Source organism: Anopheles ziemanni, chromosome 2 (assembly GCF_943734765.1).
Source record: "Anopheles ziemanni chromosome 2, idAnoZiCoDA_A2_x.2, whole genome shotgun sequence".
In the NCBI taxonomy this organism is placed as follows: domain Eukaryota; kingdom Metazoa; phylum Arthropoda; class Insecta; order Diptera; family Culicidae; genus Anopheles; species Anopheles ziemanni.
Genome location: NC_080705.1, coordinates 4767541 through 4785340, shown reverse-complemented (window position 1 = coordinate 4785340; position 17800 = coordinate 4767541). Strand labels below are relative to the sequence as shown.

The 17800-nt window shown below is 44.0% G+C and overlaps 3 protein-coding genes, 1 long non-coding RNA gene and 2 other non-coding genes across 7 annotated transcripts; 5 read left to right on the top strand and 1 right to left on the bottom strand.

Moving 5' to 3' along the window:
• The first annotated feature begins 742 nt into the window (after window positions 1-742).
• Window positions 743-2661, top strand: LOC131289143 (uncharacterized). Its single transcript, XR_009189269.1, has 3 exons — window positions 743-1409; window positions 1503-1940; window positions 2561-2661. It is a non-coding gene; the product is annotated as an uncharacterized LOC131289143 (long non-coding RNA).
• A 1173-nt stretch (window positions 2662-3834) lies between these two features.
• LOC131291228 (PRL-1 phosphatase) lies at window positions 3835-4866 on the top strand. Of its 2 annotated transcripts, none has more exons than XM_058320419.1 (4): window positions 3835-4031; window positions 4120-4286; window positions 4388-4519; window positions 4595-4866. In XM_058320419.1, the coding sequence occupies exons 1-4, from the start codon at window positions 3909-3911 to the stop codon at window positions 4704-4706; spliced, it is 534 nt and encodes a 177-aa protein (XP_058176402.1). In that variant the 5' UTR covers window positions 3835-3908; the 3' UTR covers window positions 4707-4866. The 2 variants fall into 2 exon arrangements, with proteins under 2 accessions (XP_058176402.1, XP_058176399.1); XM_058320416.1 differs by having other exon boundaries at window positions 4376-4519.
• Window positions 4867-8980: 4114 nt separating this feature from the next.
• On the bottom strand, window positions 8981-9909 carry LOC131281567 (dTTP/UTP pyrophosphatase). Its single transcript, XM_058310908.1, has 4 exons — window positions 9778-9909; window positions 9459-9703; window positions 9246-9392; window positions 8981-9171 (listed from the first exon to the last, which is right to left on the bottom strand). Exons 1-4 carry the CDS (start codon window positions 9865-9867, stop codon window positions 9027-9029), a joined length of 627 nt encoding a protein of 208 aa, XP_058166891.1. The 5' UTR covers window positions 9868-9909; the 3' UTR covers window positions 8981-9026.
• A 437-nt stretch (window positions 9910-10346) lies between these two features.
• Window positions 10347-12618, top strand: LOC131290645 (protein zwilch). Its single transcript, XM_058319811.1, has 5 exons — window positions 10347-10498; window positions 10576-11318; window positions 11390-11562; window positions 11626-11699; window positions 11774-12618. The coding sequence occupies exons 1-5, from the start codon at window positions 10364-10366 to the stop codon at window positions 12545-12547; spliced, it is 1899 nt and encodes a 632-aa protein (XP_058175794.1). The 5' UTR covers window positions 10347-10363; the 3' UTR covers window positions 12548-12618.
• A 3981-nt stretch (window positions 12619-16599) lies between these two features.
• On the top strand, window positions 16600-16722 carry LOC131283269 (U5 spliceosomal RNA). The gene has a single exon (XR_009188759.1). It is a non-coding gene; the product is annotated as a U5 spliceosomal RNA (small nuclear RNA).
• Window positions 16723-17424: 702 nt separating this feature from the next.
• Window positions 17425-17546, top strand: LOC131283268 (U5 spliceosomal RNA). Its single transcript, XR_009188758.1, has one exon. It is a non-coding gene; the product is annotated as a U5 spliceosomal RNA (small nuclear RNA).
• The last annotated feature ends 254 nt before the right edge of the window (window positions 17547-17800 follow it).

Sequence of the window (17800 nt, the reverse complement as noted above, 5' to 3'; positions counted from 1 at the left end):
AGTGGGTTTGAAAAAATATATTCCTTTAGCGGACAAGACAAGCATGATGCTGTCTTTGACTTTCCGTTGTATCGTGGTTTTTCATTTTGTTGAAGAGAGCGGAGACACTTCCATTATTGTTCTTGACCTATTTTTTAACCTGACTGATGCAACACTCGGCCGAATGTTGGTTGGCAGCAACATGGGAAATTGGGAATTTTGCCAGCATTATGGAATGATAAATTATGTCAGAGTTGCTGCCGAAAAAAGTCGGTCAAAGTGCTATCCCGCCCCGTTCCCCCCTGTAGTATGGCCCCATTGCGGAGTGCGAGTCGCAAAGGATCGATAGAGGGAAGGTTTGCTGTGGCAACGTTAGTCGTGGCTAATAACCCATCTCAATATGGTCGGATTTTCGCCGTGGGTTTAGATTTTTATTCTGTTTTTTATTTCATCTCCTACGTGATTTCTTGCTAAACATCTTTGAACTAATATGTTTTCTTTTCGGTTTTTCCAGCTGGTGCGGCTCGTTCCAACCTCTATGGAGTTTCAGCTAGACAGCGCGGAATACTGCCAGGCACAACACAAATAAGCGAAAGGTGCGCTTTTTTCTGCCACACCTCCCTCACCACCCTGTTGCGAGTGTGAGATTCCAACTGGAACGAGAAGGATACGGAGTAAGGAGAAAGTCACCGGAGCGAAAGGGAGCGAGATTGAGTGCAAGCCGTGCAAAGGGAGGAGTGCGTGAGCAAGCAGCAGCAGAGGAGGCAGCGCCGGAGAAAGCGAATGTGAAGTAGCGCGCGAAGATAGCTTAAGATCGCGGTGCAGATCAAGAGGTTGAGAGAGCTTGAATGAGAAGCCCCGAGCTGGCGCATACATTGGAGAAGAAAGTGCTTCCCGACGTCGTCGCGTCCGAGCACATGAGATTGTTTTTGCCGTAGTAGGCGAACCGTCGGAAAACAGAACCAAAAAGCAGGCATCGTCGTTGCCGTTTTGTGTCGACTTACCGTCATCGTCGTGCCGTCGTCGTCGTCCTGATTCGTGGTGTGTTCCGGAAGCCCTGGGATTAGCCATTCTCACCGAATCGGAAGCGCGGACGTACTCACCTAGCGGATCGTAGGAAGCACATTGCATTCAGTATTTGCCATCGCAACACACACCGATCAGATCATTGCTTGCTTTGCTGTTACTAGACTGCTACACTACTTCAGTTTCGTCGCGAAAAGGAACTATCCAGCCTACTACTGACCGCGCGTATCACAACACGGTACCAACTGAGCTTTAATAATCCCATCGTTTCGTCGCCGCGCTTATGAGTTTGATGTGTGCGGCCCCCAATTGCTTTCTGCAACAGCGGCCAACCCGCTACCATAAGTGTGTGCTTCAAGCGTATCTTCGACAACTGCAGGCAAAACTCGGTGGCGTAAAAATAAGTAAGTATTTTCCCCCAACCCCCACGTCCCACTTAACTTCCTTTCGGTTTCCCTGAACCTAATGATCATGATTCCACTTTTCTCTCCTTGCAGATTGAGACTGATTGTAAAATAGATCTATTAAAAATAGTAAAAAAAACGAACCATCGTCTAAATAAACCACAAGAAATTTAAAAGTGACTCGTCAACGGAAAGAGCAGCGAGGAGGAAGAACAGAACGTTTTCCTTGGGCAAACAACGACGACGATTGATTTTGTAACCCAACCAACCGACCAAGTGAAAATCGAACCGAACGGCACACAGCAATACACACCTCCATTCGTCCTGCTGCGGCTATCAAGAACAACCGCCTCCCTCCCCCAAAAGCTTTGTCCGAGTTTGATGCAGGAAGCAGCAGAAACCATTGTTCCACCGACTTTTGGCCGACGTTTAGTCAGCGAGAACGAGTAGTGAATCTTGTAACTGAAGAGTAGCAGCATATTTACGTGCAGGAGGAATCCTAGGCGGCGGTGGAATGCAAACAAGTGCATAGTAAGTTTCATGGAGTGTATGAAGATCTTTGTTGTTTTTTTTGTTTCGCTTTAATCTTCGTAGATGGTATAGATTACCTTTTCTAAAAAAAAAACTGCTAAGAAAAAGGGAGGAAGGTCCGGTCCTTATGTTCTAGCAGTTAATGCGGAAGTAAAACCCACTCACCATTGGATTTATACTCATCGTTTTGAGAGACTAACACCACAAAGACCGTTGTAGCCCATGCTTATCTATATGTTTACGTTTGTACAAACCACTTTGTTGGCTAGCGCGTTGTCTAACCAGTTTCAAGGTGGTTCCGATAGAAAATTCCAGCATTCCACACCACCGTGCACGCCACGATTATTTGTCTTCCGTGCCGATAACTTCCTGGCATTGACAGCTGAACTAACAAACTTAACTTATACGCATTTTATTTAGCATTACTACAGAATGAGAACAACAAAAAAATAGAACATGGGATAAAACGTCGTTAAAAGTTCAAAATAGATTTGAAAAACAAAATAATGTTGATAGTTTAAGTTATCCATTTTCTTAATTTTTTTTTGTATCTAAAGAGGCTTTATTAATGTTTTCGTATTGAATTTTAATAATTCTTTTCTCATATTTTTCCCTTACAGATTTCAAACGCTTCAAGTGTAAAGATAAACTTTTAGATACGTGTTGCGCATCCTTCGCTGTCTAGAAGGGAATAGCGGATTTTTTAAACTAACTACGTATTGTACGCCGGAAGCATATCTATATCCCGTGGTTGTCTCATCCCTTTTGCAACCATCGCTTCTGACCGTGGAGCATCGGAACGGGGGCGGAAAATAAACAATATATGCAGAGTGTGTGTATCGCTGCGACGAAAGCGTTTTTTTGGTCAAAGCGCGCAGCTCTTTGAATAGGCTGAAACAACAATTCTACTGCTTTGCGTGAAGCACAGGAACAGAAGGAACAATCTTGTTCTGTTTTTGGAACCCACTGGCCGGGGAGAACTCGCCGATGCGATAAAAGATAAGCGCTGTGCGAGAAAATAAGATAAATTGCCTGGTTCGGCCCGAAGGTGATACGTGCCAGATCGAGTGAGTTCTCTATAGTCAACCGCGTCTGTTGCCAGAGTGTCAGCATCAGCGTTCACCTGCAGTTTTCCATACGCATGAAAAGTATAGGCGCTGGAACTGATAGAATTTTGAATTAATTTCGCCATACGTTGCAACATTTAGAACAACTCTATTCCGTACCCTGATCTACTCGTGTCTTTTATGAGTTTCACGAATTCTAAAGATCGAATACCTGTAACTTCTCCTGGAGAAAACTGAACGACCGCGGACGGACTGGTGTGTGAAGATAAGATAAAACATTAGTGCTAGCTCTACCATTCGCTGCAGTACGCGTCACCCCGCGTGCCTCGTGCCGACGTTGGGTTTTGGAATCTTCAATAGTGGGATAAAACCGCACGTTCCTTCGCCACTGTTTGCCCGTTATTTTTTTTTCCTTCGTGGAGCTACAAGATAAAGCAACGTGCAGCGGTCGCCACTCCCGGTTGGGGACAACTACCAGGACCATTATTTGCGGTTGCGCATCGGATTTTTAAAGATTTATATAGATTTTTGTTTGGATACTGTCCATTTTAAGCGTTTCGTTCTGTGACACGAATATTGTAAGTTCATTCAGAATATTAGTACTGTTAGTTTGTTCGAAGAAGAGTTCAACACGCTTGATCGGAGGATCACGCTACTAGAGACCACACACTCTGAGGCATAAAGAATCGATTCAAGTTTTCGTTATTTTGTTGTAAGGACGGTAAGGAGATACACAAAGGAGAGAAAAAAAAGAATTGTGAGCATCTGTAATAGCCTAAAAAGGAGAAATTAAATAGTAAACAAACCAAGGCGGACTCAAAGAAGAATTCTACATTGAAGCCACGTAACTACGATACAATAGAAAAAGATTCGTTTTCGAAGAACCGTGAAAGAGATTTTTATGACAACCCTCATCATGCGTCAGAAGGATATCAGACCTGCTCCGGCTCGGATCGAGTTTAAGGGAATGAAATTCCTGATAACCGACCGACCATCGGACGCCACCATTCCCGGATACATTTCGGTGAGTAAAGTGAATATAAGTTTTGCTAAGTTTCTCTTCGTCATGTGCGAGTGACAATAAATCACGTTTTATTGCCTCTTCTTTGCAGGAACTGAAGAAACATAACGTCTCGATAGTGGTTCGCGTATGCGAGCCAAGCTATAAGACCGACGAGCTGGCCAAGAACGATATCATCGTGCGTGATCTCGCGTTCGAGGATGGCACCTTCCCGCCGAACGAGATAGTGATGGAATGGTTTGAAATTTTAAAACAAAAGTAAGTGTGCTCGGCTCCTCCAGATAATCTCGTTAAGAAGGACGCCCCAAAAAGACGTCGAATAATGTGATCCCTCCAATAAATCGAAGCTTTCTGTACAGATTCCAGGAGGACCCGGAGGCGTGCGTGGCGGTGCACTGCGTGGCAGGCCTTGGCCGGGCACCGGTTCTGGTGGCACTAGCTTTGATTGAACTAGGACTTAAGTACGAGGCAGCTGTAGAATTGATTAGAGAGTAAGTATATAGGGAGTAAACGAATGCTTCCGATTGATCTAATGTTATGCTTTCTCTGTTGTCTCTCTCTTGCAGTAAACGAAGGGGTGCTATTAATGCCAAACAACTATCATACCTAGAAAAGTATAAGCCCAAGTCACGATTAAAGCACAAAAATGGTCACAAGAACTCGTGCTGCGTGCAATAAAACTATCAAAATTCCCACCAGTTAAAGTGTTCATTTTAAGCAAGAGACAAAAAACCAGATACCGAGCGGCGAAAGCAACAGCAAAACAAAGAAGTAACGCAAATTAACGAAACACAACAAACTACTAGATTGGTAGAATCAAACATGGATTAAGTTACGACACAACCACCACCACCACCACCACCATCAGTACAGACAAAACCACGCAAGTGGACACGGTCATAGGCGATGGTAGCTGGCAGCGAATGATCGAACGGGAGCGACAGAACACGCATAACCGGGCCACTAGTGAGTGCAAAAACAAATCAACAAAAACAGGTGATAGGATGGCGAAATGTTCCGACAGACCGGCTGTAAGTAGAATAGAACGGAAAGAAACGCGTGGCACGATAGAAACGAAAGAGAGTTGAGAAAATTAGCAGTACATCGGCAGCTCTGGAAACGAGTTTTAAGCAAGATATCTTTTTGTGAGTTACAATTATTTAAACTTAATTTTCAAGCGTGATTTATTTTGTGCCCGACGCGCCCTTGACGCCATAAGCGGTTAATGTGCTGTTCTGTGCTCGTGTTCGGTCATTCTGCCCCCTTAAGAAAGGTCACCACTGAGCTCCACTACCGCACAGGAGAGGAGAAACAACCAATTGTATGTGTACAGCTTGTGTATTTGTTTTAAACTAATTAACATTCATTTCGAATCCCCCCTCCTGGGTTGGGTGCCCGTAATATAACGCAATGTTTCACACCTCCATCGCACCGAAAACGACGCGGCAGAGGTCGCCAGTCCGATTGCGGAATGCGTCGTAGATCACCATCATCCATGAGTATATGTTATGTAATAATTGAAATATTCAGTAGGGAAAGCTTAGTACCGAGAACTCCAATTAGGACAGGGTATGCGAGCCTAAAATAAAAATATATGGAAAGGCTTTAATATCAAGTCCATTAATAAGAAATTGGAGGCAGGATCTTCCTGGCATGGAGGCGCAGGTCTTAGCGAAACGCCTGTGTTTAAGTAGCTAATAATTTGTATGTACACTCCTAGAATGCCGAAGATGAAGGGAGAAGAGGGCATCTACTGTGCCTGCTGTTGTAGGTGTCTCATTTCACCCCATTAGTTCAATCATTCAATCATACTTTGCTGCTTTTTGTTTGAGGTCCTTCGAACAACAAGCAAACTATAACGGGACAAACAATGACCCAAAGGTTTTAGCAAAACGAATGGCCAAAACGGTAACCTTTATTTTTTGTTTACAACTGCAGTGGTTCATCACGAGAGCTTCGGATTCGTTTCTTCCCTCCCGCTTTTTGCTAGATCTCACTTTTGATTCTGAGAAGAAAATAGGTACCGCATTCTTTTGCTGTATATTTGTAGCATTATTTATCACACCCATCAAGCACATGCGGATTTTGCCTATATTATTCCAAATGATTCCCGCTTTTAAAGATTGGCTCGATTGGTTCAGCGATCGAACAGTTAACGCAAACTTTATGTTAATAATTATTTAGGATTCATATCGAAACAAAAGTTGTGCAATATGTTTTTTAGTTTCACCGCGATAAAGCATGATAGAACCGATACATAGGTAACCGATAATTTGATGCATATTACCGTACCAGATTAATCCACAGTCCGCGCTTGGGTAGTTAAAATACCTAACCTACACATATCTGAGTAAAATGGCAAAGAACTCATCAATCTGTGATCGTAGAAATATGATCCGATATCTAGCACTAGTTTAGTTCGATTTAATCTAGCCAAGATTTTTAGTATCAATCAAACCTTTCTCTAGAACCCCGAGCTCCATCGTGTGCTACATTCCATAGAAGCCTCCCAACGGCCACCCAACTTTAAATCAACTGAACCTTACTCGTGCACATATTTTTATATATATTTTATTTAATCGTTCCCATAGAAGAAACAATATCCCTACAGCAGCTACTCATAGTTCTTCTCAGTTTCGAAGAGTAGCCACTTTAGTAGGCGAGAAAAAGGAGATCCTGGCTTTGAAATATGCTCTCGTGTTGAACCATTGCTGCTTTTATGATTTACCAAGGACTTGATGAGAAAGCGTAGATTTTATTGTAAATCATTTTTTTTATTTTCCTCAACCACCGAATCTTCCGGGTTTTGAAGCTCGGACCGTGATCGATATCATCATCCGCTGTATGCAAATAGAAGATGCCCTCATCAACGCTTATTCATATGCAGAGATCGAGGAGGACCGTGGGTCCTGGAGACCACGAAACTAGGCCCAGTACACGACAAATTATTCTAGCCAATGAACTATTACAATGAGAAGCGACGCTTGCACTTGTATCTGGCGTGCATGTGCCTGACCTTATGTGTACGCTATGTAACACGTACTTTTCGTTGATTTCGTACAAATTCGTTCATATTCATAAGTCATTCTTTTTGGGTGTGCGATACGATTCATTTGTCCATCCCGCACGCACGTAACTGAGAAACTAACTTAACACGTAATTCAACACTTAACTCAACTGAGTCAAAAGGCGTTAGTGACCACATTTTCTGTGATAATAAAAAATGAGACAAGCTACGAACAGCTACTAGATACACCACCCAGCTTACTACAACTCATCGGATATTGAGCTTTATATTTTTAAGTTGTACCGAACGGCGATGGCAAAAAGAAGGAAGGAAGGTTGTAGCGGCATTTTCCATGGAAGAGTTTGAAGTTTTCATACGTTTTATTTTCTGTGCCTGATAAACTGTTTAAAATATTGTCGCCTTGGAACAAATGGACGGGCACATGCACGCCTTAGGCAATAAGGAACGAACTCTGGACGAACTTAAGTAATCCGCGAGAAGGAGCAAACGTATCCCTAAAAACAAACAATCAGTCAGTCAGTATGTCCTAACGGAAGTAAATGGATTGACGTTGTTTATTACGTTCGTAAGATGACTCAAACAATTTGAAACACTTACTATCGCGACTGATACTCGCGGCAAACATAAACTACATAAAAAGCAACAAGCATACATTAAGCATAACAACGGGTTGCACCGCAATCATTCTAATACCGCTGCGGCAGCAGCAGCCGACTACATTACACACTCTAAAACTAGCTAAATGGGCGCGAAGACAAGCCTCTAGTAGTGGAAGTGGGAGCGGGTGTTTGCGGGACTCGTACCGCCACAGCGCATTGTGGCGAGATTTGATTGGAGGATGGAACCTACGAGATATATTATATATATTATATTATACAGCTGTAAGTAACTGGCGACCCGAAAAAAAAACCATTTAAAGAAAAGCAGAGGTGACCAACCGAGGAATCTAAAAACACAAAAACATATAAAACAAAATTATCGAAAAGCACTAAATAAAAAGGAAGTAAACAAAACAACACCCGACGTTCATACGGCGTACATATTCGTACAGCATTTCGGCGATGATGATGATGATGATGATGGACGACAAGAACAACATATTCATATTTTATACAAACGAAAAGGGTAAAGAGTCGCGCGATTTTGGACGGTATTCGCTCAGGTTGCAGGGAGAAAACAGAAGGCAAAATGTGGTTCTTGAAATGGAGTTCAGTGAGCGATTGTGAAAGAAATGGATCGGAGTGTTCGAGAAAAACGGTGGCCGAAAGCAGAAGAAAAAAAAGGAAAAGACACTTAACAGCCACGGTGTCCACCGATGGCAGACCGGAACCGGAAAGTAAAGGGCAGGCAAATAAAGTCCAAGGATAATGTTCACTTTAACTGTTGCGGGTTCTATTTGGATATGTGTGTGTGTATGTATGTTTGCGCCATTTGGACGCACGTTAGTGATGAACCTAGCACTGATGAAAAACTAGCTAAATATGTATATGACGTCCTCCACACTGGCAGGGCACGTCACAGGCGCACGCAAATATCAATGCAAAACCGTTACCGGCAATGTATGTGGCCAACACACAACCGCGAACTTCCGGTGCGCGTTCCGGGCTCCGGCCGTTGCAGAAATAGGGCCATGAACGGCCGCGGAGAGCGTATGGTCTTATCTTCCCTCGTGGGATGGAGTAAACACTATCTGGAAACTGTGAAACACGGGACAGGAGGAAACATAACTCAACAATGAACATCCATCTAATCAACCGAAACCCCGGGAGGGCGAGAAGTTTAACCAATCAACAAGCAACAATATTATACTGAAATAGATATTGTAATTTTATGGAATGATTTGTACCAACGATCATGCTTTGGAAGAACTGTGCGAACTTTCTCTATGATGACAAGATATTTATCGGACTTGATTTGCTTTTGTTATCGTTAGGCATCGTGTAGAATTTATTTTAGTTTAATTTTGGTGTTCATTCCACATGGTAATCGAAAAGATTGCAAAGCGCTACGGAGAGCCGGTACATCGGAAGACCAACGACGGTGAAATAGTCTCCCTCTATGCTCTCTACAAAGTTTCCACCCAGGCCTTGTATTCCATATCCTCCGGCTTTGTCTCTGTAAAACGGAAGGAGAATTGCAATGGTTGGATAATCGTTCACTTGTGGGCAAAAATACCAAAGGACACTTACAGTGGTTCGCCCGTATCAACGTATGCTTGAATCTGGGCCGGTGTAGCCTTGCCGAACTGTACTTTACAGGACTCTGTAAACTTGACCTCCTTCTCGCCATACTTAATCACCACACCCGTGTAGACCACGTGTGTTCTGCCCATCAACCTGTGCAGTAGAGACATGGAAGCGTTAGATCTTCACCGTTTGGACACCATATGGAAATAGTCTTACTTTTGCAACACCTCAAAGGCATGTTCGGGAGTTTTTGGCTTCCCGTACATTTGCCCGTCCATCGTCACCATCGTGTCGGCGCCGATCACAACGTCCGGTTTCGTTGCGTCATCCTTCGAGAGGCGCTCGTAAACTTCTTGCACTTTACCGTACGCGGTCATGGCTACGTAATCCTCGAAGGAATATTTTGCTGGATCGAGGTTTTCTTCAAACTTTGATGGACAGAGCAACACATTTTCTATACCCTAAAATTGAAGATATTATTTATAAAAAATGGTGCTTAACTTAAGCACGTGCATGCTGTTCCCGGCGTGCTTACCAAGTTTTGTATTAACTCCTGCCGTCGTGGCGAGCCACTAGCAAGGACAACCCGTTTCGTTCCGATTTGATGAAGAATTGGTCTCAACATTTTGACTTATTTGCCTTTTTTTCTTATATTACACCGTGTTTCACACTCTGGATTCTAATATTGGTTGTTTTAGCGCTTATCAACAATCCTTCATTTCGTAAACAAAATTGGCAGCTGATGCACGTGTGATGCTTGCAAAACTGGTATAAACTGGCAAATACGAGCGCAAATAAAATATTAATTTCAGTACGACCGCTTATACACATCCTATTGTAAAAACCAACAGGAAAGGTTAAAAACAATTTTTTTAAGTGGAAAAAAATGCGAAGAGTTGTAAACTTGTCGTGATTCCAGAAAATAACTAAATGTGTAAATTTACGCGTTGTGTAAACGTATCTGAAGCTGGGTAAAACGCTTCGATCAACGAAAAAATGCTTCGACATCTTGAATGTCAAACTGACGTACAAAAAGGGCGGTTAGTGTTTAAAATTTGTTTTCATTTCAGTTGTTTGTTCGGTTCGCGGGTAAAACATTGAAGCTACCGTAATTGGTTAAAATGAGTGATTTAGCGAATGTTTACCAGTTGTTTCGGAGTAAGTTTGAAAATTATGACTTCCAGTATTACTATCCTCCAACGTACATCCGTATGCTCACCGAAAGCAATGATAAGATTATTTTTACCTTCAAAGAGGTACGTACACCACCACCCTGTTGTAATGGCCATAAGTCTGTGTTTTTGCATTGATTTTGTTATTTCTTTCATCGTAGAAACATGTCAGCAACGGTAACAACTACCTCAATCAAATAAAAACATCTCCTCATAATGGTAGCATATCGGACAGTCTCAACTTAACCGGATCGCCATTGAAGGATGATGTCGGCAACGTTGATGACCTGCAGGTGAAAGATCCCGATGTGTTTGTACGAAAGAGCTGGACGTCGGATGAGGAAACCTACGGGCCCCTAGACACCGCCGAGGCCCGTTCAATCCTGCAGAACTTTATCAATCTCGACTGCAAGGTTGGCCGGGGAGACATTTGGACGCTTTGCTCTGGCACCGATGGCGACGGGACGGTGCTACTGCAGCTTGCGGTCAACTCGGATGCGAACGATCATAGGCAGTTCGTTCGTGGTGTGGTACGATCAACCGGTGTGGAGGAGTGCAACAGTGTCACGATGGCGCACCTGATAGACATTCACCGGCAGCGTGCCGAAGGGATGAAGTTTAATAATAAAATTTACATCCGCCAATGGTACAACCTTCAGCCGTATATTACCGTCCGTTTGAGTTGGCACACGATTGGTGAAAACGCCAGCTTTGCCTTAGAGCGGAACGCCCACGTCCGGCTGAGCCAACGGTTCCCGGTGGACGGTGGCGCATTCAGCCGCAACTCGCGGGCCGAGTACTTCTGGCAGCAGTTGCAGCGTTTGGCGATGATGAAAGATAAAATTTTGGACATTCGTGCCAATCGTACATCCGGATATGTGAGCCATGACATCAGCAATGAAGGGTAAAACGCGTAAAAGAAACAGAGGCGTGTAACGATAGTGTGGCTGACATTTTTGTTTCCCAAATCTTTAGGTTAAACGAAGTCAATCTGGACTACGTGAAGCAGAAGGTGAACAACATCCTGTCGACCTTTATCACGGTGGAACCGAAGAATTTCGACTTCCATAACATCGCCGGGATGATTGACCAGGTCCGGCTTCGCAGTTTGACCGACGTGATGGAACGGCTCTACGATGCCTTAACACGTACGTAAAATTTACTCTCTTCTTGAAAATGATATCCATGAGAAACACTTGTTTTTCTTTTAGTATGTTCGAATTACGATGATTTGAAGGCAGCCATCGATTACATTTTTCATCTGTCCACACATTCGAATATTGTGGTAAGCATCTTCAACATGTTGTTCTAATGTTGTCCTTTATGCAGAATCTCTCATACTATGATCACTTCTCTCAGAACGTACCAACAACGGGCACACGTTTCGCGCAGCTGATTCTAGCCATGATCCAGGACCGACTGGCCATTCCTTCGTTGACCCCGTCGGAGCCGTACGAGCTGCTGTTGGAGTGCGGGTTCGCTAAGCTGATGAACGATTACCGCACGATATTCGCCGAATGTGGCATCTACGAGCTGGAATTTGACAAGCTCTTCCAATCGCAGCCAACCAACACCCGAAAGTCGCGCTACGCGTCGACGGCCGCTGCCCCAAATTCCCGGGGTGGGAAGGAATCGATCACCAGCAAGAGCTCGTTGTTCCAACCGCTGGAAGTAACGCGTCCCGAAAAGTCCATCCTTCTGAGCAACTTCGACGAGGAGGAAGCAAAGACCAAGTTGAACCGTTTGGCGCAAGTTCACCTGCTGCTGGAGCACCTTCTGTCGCTCGCCGATACCGTGAACATCCCGTCGATTTATGGGCGTGTGTGCGAGGTCTATCTGGCCCAGCGGCCGCTTAGTTATAGTGAGGTGTACAACCGTGACACCGATTTGCTCGAGCTCGACGTCAATGAGTTTCAGCTGATAGAACTGGTCAAGAAGCAGGTACCGTATGGGCGGCGCGTCTCGATGTCCTCGAGCAACATGCTGCAGAAGGTGGAAACGGTTTTCCTACAGTACGCCCAGCCGATCCTACCGGACTGTTTCTTTCCGGAGTCCAGGCAGGAGGAGGATGAGGTTCCTGGCAAGAGGAACAAATACTGGTGCTACGAGTACGACAAAATAGAACGGCTATAGAAACGTATTTAGATAACATTTTCCATGTTCTGTGTGTTTGTGGGTTGGTGTCGAGGTTGGTTGCGGAAGCGACCGTGGTTCTTCAATATACATTACATTAAGGTTTTTATAATCCGTAAAGGCAATTTTACTTCTTATGTTTCCGAAAGTAGACAATCTTTTCTTTACACAAGTTCTATATCGTTCTAAATACCATTTCAAACTTTAGAGAACTTAATTTTTTGTTAACTCATTTTTGTGTTTTGTGTTTTTAGCCTAGGTTTTAAGAAAGATGAAAGCTTCCGAAATAGCCGTTCGACATTGTTCCAGTGCCTCACTATGTGATAATGATTTACCCTTGTCTTATTTCAAAGCAACTTAAGGTTCTGTTGCCATAACCGAAGCAGGGGCGAATCTACAGAGGATAGATCCGACCAATTAACCAACAAATTCGTCTAAACGAAAGTCAGTTGCATGGCAAGTAAAGACATTTCAAAGCAAATGATCAAAGGTGCTATGACAATAAGGGTTAATGCATAGCAACCAATGGCTTCTACTTGGTAACGAGATATTTTTTGTATAACAACGCAAAAATTTGGTGGCTATCTGGTTTTATTTGGTGCGCAATGCCAAAAGTTTGTCTGGTTGAAACAAAGTTTGCCGACCCCTGGGTTACCATATGGCATCGTTAATTTACTGCTAAACTGCTCCTTTCAGCGGACTTTCACCCGAATGTTGCTTGAAAACATCAAGGCCATGCACGGCAATTGCATTTGGTTGCAATTACACGAAAGCTCTCGTTACAGTGCCGAGGTGCAAGTTGTCGAGAACAAGCAGGATATCGCCGGAAAGTAAAGTAACACCGGACCGGAAGCATCCGTTGGCTGCAGTGTGGAAACGCGGCACAATACACTGCAATTATCGTGCAGCAGCAGCAGCAGCAGTGTCGAAGAATGCCCTCCATTATCTTTTCGGCAGGAAAGCATCGGTTTGCACCACAGCTGTGCACCGGGGCGCGTTTTAGCGGGCGTATATTCAAATTACACGCCGCAACACGCGTGAGTGGACAAACGTGCGTGGTCGTTGCGCATGGCATTGCGCAAAAGGGGATACAATCTCCTCGGGGCGATCAGGTGGGATGGCGGACGGCGGATGTGGCACGGGCAACGTTTCATTCATAAAATCATGTATGGAGCAGCGCCAGCAGCAGCAGGTGTACGATTGAGTGTGATCCGGTTTGTGGCGTCATTGTGGGACACCCGGATCACCAATATAAACGATCACGGCACTCTCTGGGGCGTACATGTTTGCTTTCTCATTTTCGCTCCCGCGTGGTGGACCACACCATCGTGGCCGTGCCAGGTGCGCCACCGTGATTATCGAGCGCCTGCCGATGGATCGATGTTAATTATTCCGAAAACTTCGCGGTGACGTTGGACTCAAAAAAGGAAAAAAAATACAGCCAAAGCGTGCCACTGGCATGTGTCACTACCATCGATTCGTCGTTGGCCAGCACTCGGTTGCATCCCCCCTGGGGGGTGGAGTAGCATCGTCTCTTCGGGGAGCAGCGTGTGGTTTCCGCGTCCGATGGCACGTAGCGTTCGGTTTGTCCTGAGGCTAACCGGGGCTCCTCCAAGGAGGAGGTCGGGTAAAACCCACACTCGCCGGGTGGAATGTAGTAGCCCCTGAACTACCTACGAACAGCGAAGCCCAACCTGTTTTTAATGCCTTGCCGCACGCTTTAAGTATTCGCAGAACGATAACGCAAACGATAGTCGGTCGCGCACGCGTCACCTTCCAATGTCCTCCGTTTATGTGCGTTGGGTGAGTTTGCAAAAAAAATGGAATAATATGAATATTGGGTGCATACTTCAGAGCCGTTGGCCTTTGCAGAAATCGGACGATGCCCCACATGCCGCTATCGACAGTCATTGTCTTTTTATGCAACAAAAACTCGATCAAAAATGGTCACAATGTCACAAGAGAGGTGTATTAAATTGTTAATACTTAGTGCAGGACAAAAAGATTACAACATCATTACTTTTGTGTTACTAAATAGAACATTGTGGAACTTGTAGAAGAGTTTTTATTCCAAAGTGGTTCTTTTTTATTTATCTTTGTGCACCAAGCAATTTCTGATGGAACTTTGTCCATTGGATGAATCGTGCGTCTCACTGTGCCAGAGGGGAAAGGCACATTTGTTGATGCTGTTAATTACGAGTCAATCATGTCTGGGATTTTCCTGCAAGTTACAAGCTAAGTTTTAAAAATGGAATTCCTTTCCAATAATGTCATATTGGATTTACCCAGAATTGAATATTTAACATGATTCTCGTCTAGGCTATGCATTTAAAATGTAAAACTGTAGCTCGGAGAACTGGTCATTTGTTTTGTCTACAAAGATTGGTGACATTTGCTTTCGGTTTGGACAAAGTGAACCGTAAAAAATTGGGATTGGAATAATTTGTCGGCGCCTTTCTGCGCAATGGCAACGATTTTGAACCTCCCTAAGTATGCCTTGGTGTAAAAAAAATTAAAAACTGGCCCACTTCGTTTCGCTGACGGTGACAAATAAATTTAAATCCGCTCCAATATTTCCAAACGATCGGATATTAATCGATCGGACACGATCCCCGACCACGATTGCTTTTCCTGGTCCCTTTACTAACAAACACCAATTTCCCCCACCCGGGAAATTGTACGGAAAAGTCTGATACGGCCCACTTCCTCTCGTTGACTCTGTCGTTCAACAAACTTGACCGATATTTGGCGACTTTTTTTGTCCCTTCGTACGTATATTTGTGTGTGTTCGCTCCATCTGATTTCCAACGATGGAAATGGCACCGTCACCCGATTTTATGGTCCACTTCCATTCCGATCCGTTCTGTTTGGCCGCCAGCAGTGGTTCGGTCGTTGAACGTCTCATCTCCTTCTCTCTTTCCAGCTTCCTCCGTAATCGGAATCAATGTCGTTGACAATCACCTAGCTAACTAGCTGCCCCTAACTCACTAACAAACTACCGGACACCCGGTGCGCTTTCTCCAGCTCCCCGAACGCCAAGATGCGCCGGGCCGCGATAGTGGCCTTGGGAAGGTGATCGATACACGGTTCCGCTGAATCGTGCCGGGGAAGAAATAAATATCCGCCACGGTTCGGTGTGACGGTGCGGCATTTGTTTAAGGCTCTTCTCTCCCGGTGTACTTATGCAATTTTCTTCACTTCCCTAGCCTTTCTCTTCGGTAACGGAAGATGTTTTACGGCAAGGCATTAAAATACTTTATCTTTTCGGGTGTAATTCGCGCCAGAAGGGTTCGTCGTTGCCAAGCGTTTAATGAGGCTGGCCCGGTAGTCAGCTAGCTCCCGGGTGTTAATGTAGTCACGGTGGAGGATAAACCGAGTGTTGTTTGTTCGTGTGGCTTTGATGTCTATCTTCTGGAGAGGGCAATCGTTTCAGTTTCAGAACCAGAATAGTGGTATATGAACTGTACGGATGGTAAATTTGTGCTCTTAAAATGTGTACAATATTATTTTATGTAAATAAGTTTATGAGGATAGAGAAGGATAATCAACGTTGATTTGAATGTCCCTTCCAATGTCGTCTTCTGGCAGGATGTTGGCATCGACTATGTTTTCAACAAACGACCCAAAAACCCGACTGATTCCCGTTTATCCTTCTCATGATGATTGTTATTGCTCTACCAAACAGGATTCTGTGCTTCTTCCTTCGTCTTGATCTTCCAGCTCTCTTCTTGAACAGGACGCTGTGCACTTGCCCCCTTCGCTCTCTTCTCTTTACCTTTCTTTCGTTTACCCATGGTTTGTCTCGGTATTTGCTCGGCGTCGCCTCGCTTCCCGCATGTGTTTTTATGTGTGCCTTTGCCGGATAAATCGTTCCCTTTATTTATCCTCACAGCATAGTCTGTAGGATGTCCTTCTTTCCCTTTTTCTCTTCATAGCAGCTTATGGTGTTGCGGTTGGTTAGGTTTTTCGCTTTTACGAGTCGTGCAAAATTAGACATCGCTACCGGAGCATCTTGACCGAGGAGGTGCTTGGCCGGTCCGAACGTTCTTAGGTTACTCAGATCTCTCTTCAGTATGTCGAATAAATCTTTCGCCTTTTACTAAAGATTTCCGTGGAGAGGGATACTCTAATGAGTCTATAAGAATTTTTGTTCGTCTCGATTCCTTCCGGAGTCGAGCCCTAAGCAACAATAAAAGTTTTCATATGAAAATGGTAAATTTAGGAAAACTTAAACTCTCTCTAACCATTTATAGAAGCGAGATTACACCCGGTTATCGTAATGTTTCGGCGTAATTGTATGTTACAAATGTAACTATTGTTTTCCCGATGTTTGTTCAGATACAGTTTTCCTATGTCGATATTGCTAAATAAATTGTTTTTCCTTTTTTCTTTTCTTGCAGAGTGCAACGTAATTTCTATTCGGATAAGGGAGAGATAATAGGCATAACGGTATGCAGTTTTGTGAATCGCTAAGACAGTTTGCAGTCAGACCATCCAATGGACTCCTCTAGGATTGTACTTTGATATCTCTTCAGAATGTCGAATAAATCTTTCGTTTTTTACCTAAGATGTAGAGACTCACGCATATCTCTGGGCATTTAAATTTAGTCCAATCTCTTTTGCAGCTTGGTCTGGTAGAAAACTGCAGTGTGTCTAAAGTTTGAATAAACGAAAAGAAATTTCAGAATCGATACACGCGGGGTAAACTATAAAATTATTCACACGGGAATATCCTGTTTTTACCTACACCGGTTCATTTCTTTCCCTCTGAATGGGTGTGAAAAAGAAGGATATGGTTTCAAGGATATGAACTGTTATCCATCGCTAGCGAGACATGTCGACCGGCGAGGCAGTCGTCGGGTTCGAGCTTTCTTGGGTTACTCTGATCTCTCTTCAGTATGTCGAATAAATCTTTCGCCTTTTACTAAAGATTTCCGTGGAGAGGGATACTCTAATGAGTCTATAAGAAATTTTTGTTCGTCTCGATTCCTTCCGGAGTTGAGACACAAGTTACTAAAAACAATGTTTGGTTGGTCTACCTAAGCAAAAGCTTTGAATGTTAACACTTCGTAGTAAAGAAAGGCCGTTGTGAAATGACTCAAGGTTCAAAACCGGTAGTCACTTCAACTTGAGGCTGGTAGTGTCGATGTTGTTGAATTTTCGTCTGTGCATGTTTGACTTCTTCTTTCAACGGAGAAGAAAAGAAAGATTCGGGAATGCGTCGCGCGAGTGCAGAAAAATCTCACGCTTCGC

What these genes read in the sequence shown, in the direction of transcription:
- LOC131291228 (XM_058320416.1), top strand. Translation starts at nt 3,909, where the DNA reads ATGACAACCCTCATCATGCGTCAGAAGGATATCAGACCTGCTCCGGCT. An exon ending in CCATTCCCGGATACATTTCG is followed by an intron (nt 4,032 to 4,119) that starts GTGAGTAAAGTG and finishes TCTTCTTTGCAG; the next exon opens with GAACTGAAGAAACATAACGT. An exon ending in GCTGTAGAATTGATTAGAGA is followed by an intron (nt 4,520 to 4,594) that starts GTAAGTATATAG and finishes TCTCTCTTGCAG; the next exon opens with TAAACGAAGGGGTGCTATTA.
- LOC131281567 (XM_058310908.1), bottom strand. Translation starts at nt 9,867, where the DNA reads ATGTTGAGACCAATTCTTCATCAAATCGGAACGAAACGGGTTGTCCTT. An exon ending in AGGAGTTAATACAAAACTTG is followed by an intron (nt 9,704 to 9,777) that starts GTAAGCACGCCG and finishes CTTCAATTTTAG; the next exon opens with GGTATAGAAAATGTGTTGCT. An exon ending in GTTGATACGGGCGAACCACT is followed by an intron (nt 9,172 to 9,245) that starts GTAAGTGTCCTT and finishes TCCGTTTTACAG; the next exon opens with AGACAAAGCCGGAGGATATG.
- LOC131290645 (XM_058319811.1), top strand. Translation starts at nt 10,364, where the DNA reads ATGAGTGATTTAGCGAATGTTTACCAGTTGTTTCGGAGTAAGTTTGAA. An exon ending in CATGACATCAGCAATGAAGG is followed by an intron (nt 11,319 to 11,389) that starts GTAAAACGCGTA and finishes CCAAATCTTTAG; the next exon opens with GTTAAACGAAGTCAATCTGG. An exon ending in GCTCTACGATGCCTTAACAC is followed by an intron (nt 11,563 to 11,625) that starts GTACGTAAAATT and finishes TTTTTCTTTTAG; the next exon opens with TATGTTCGAATTACGATGAT.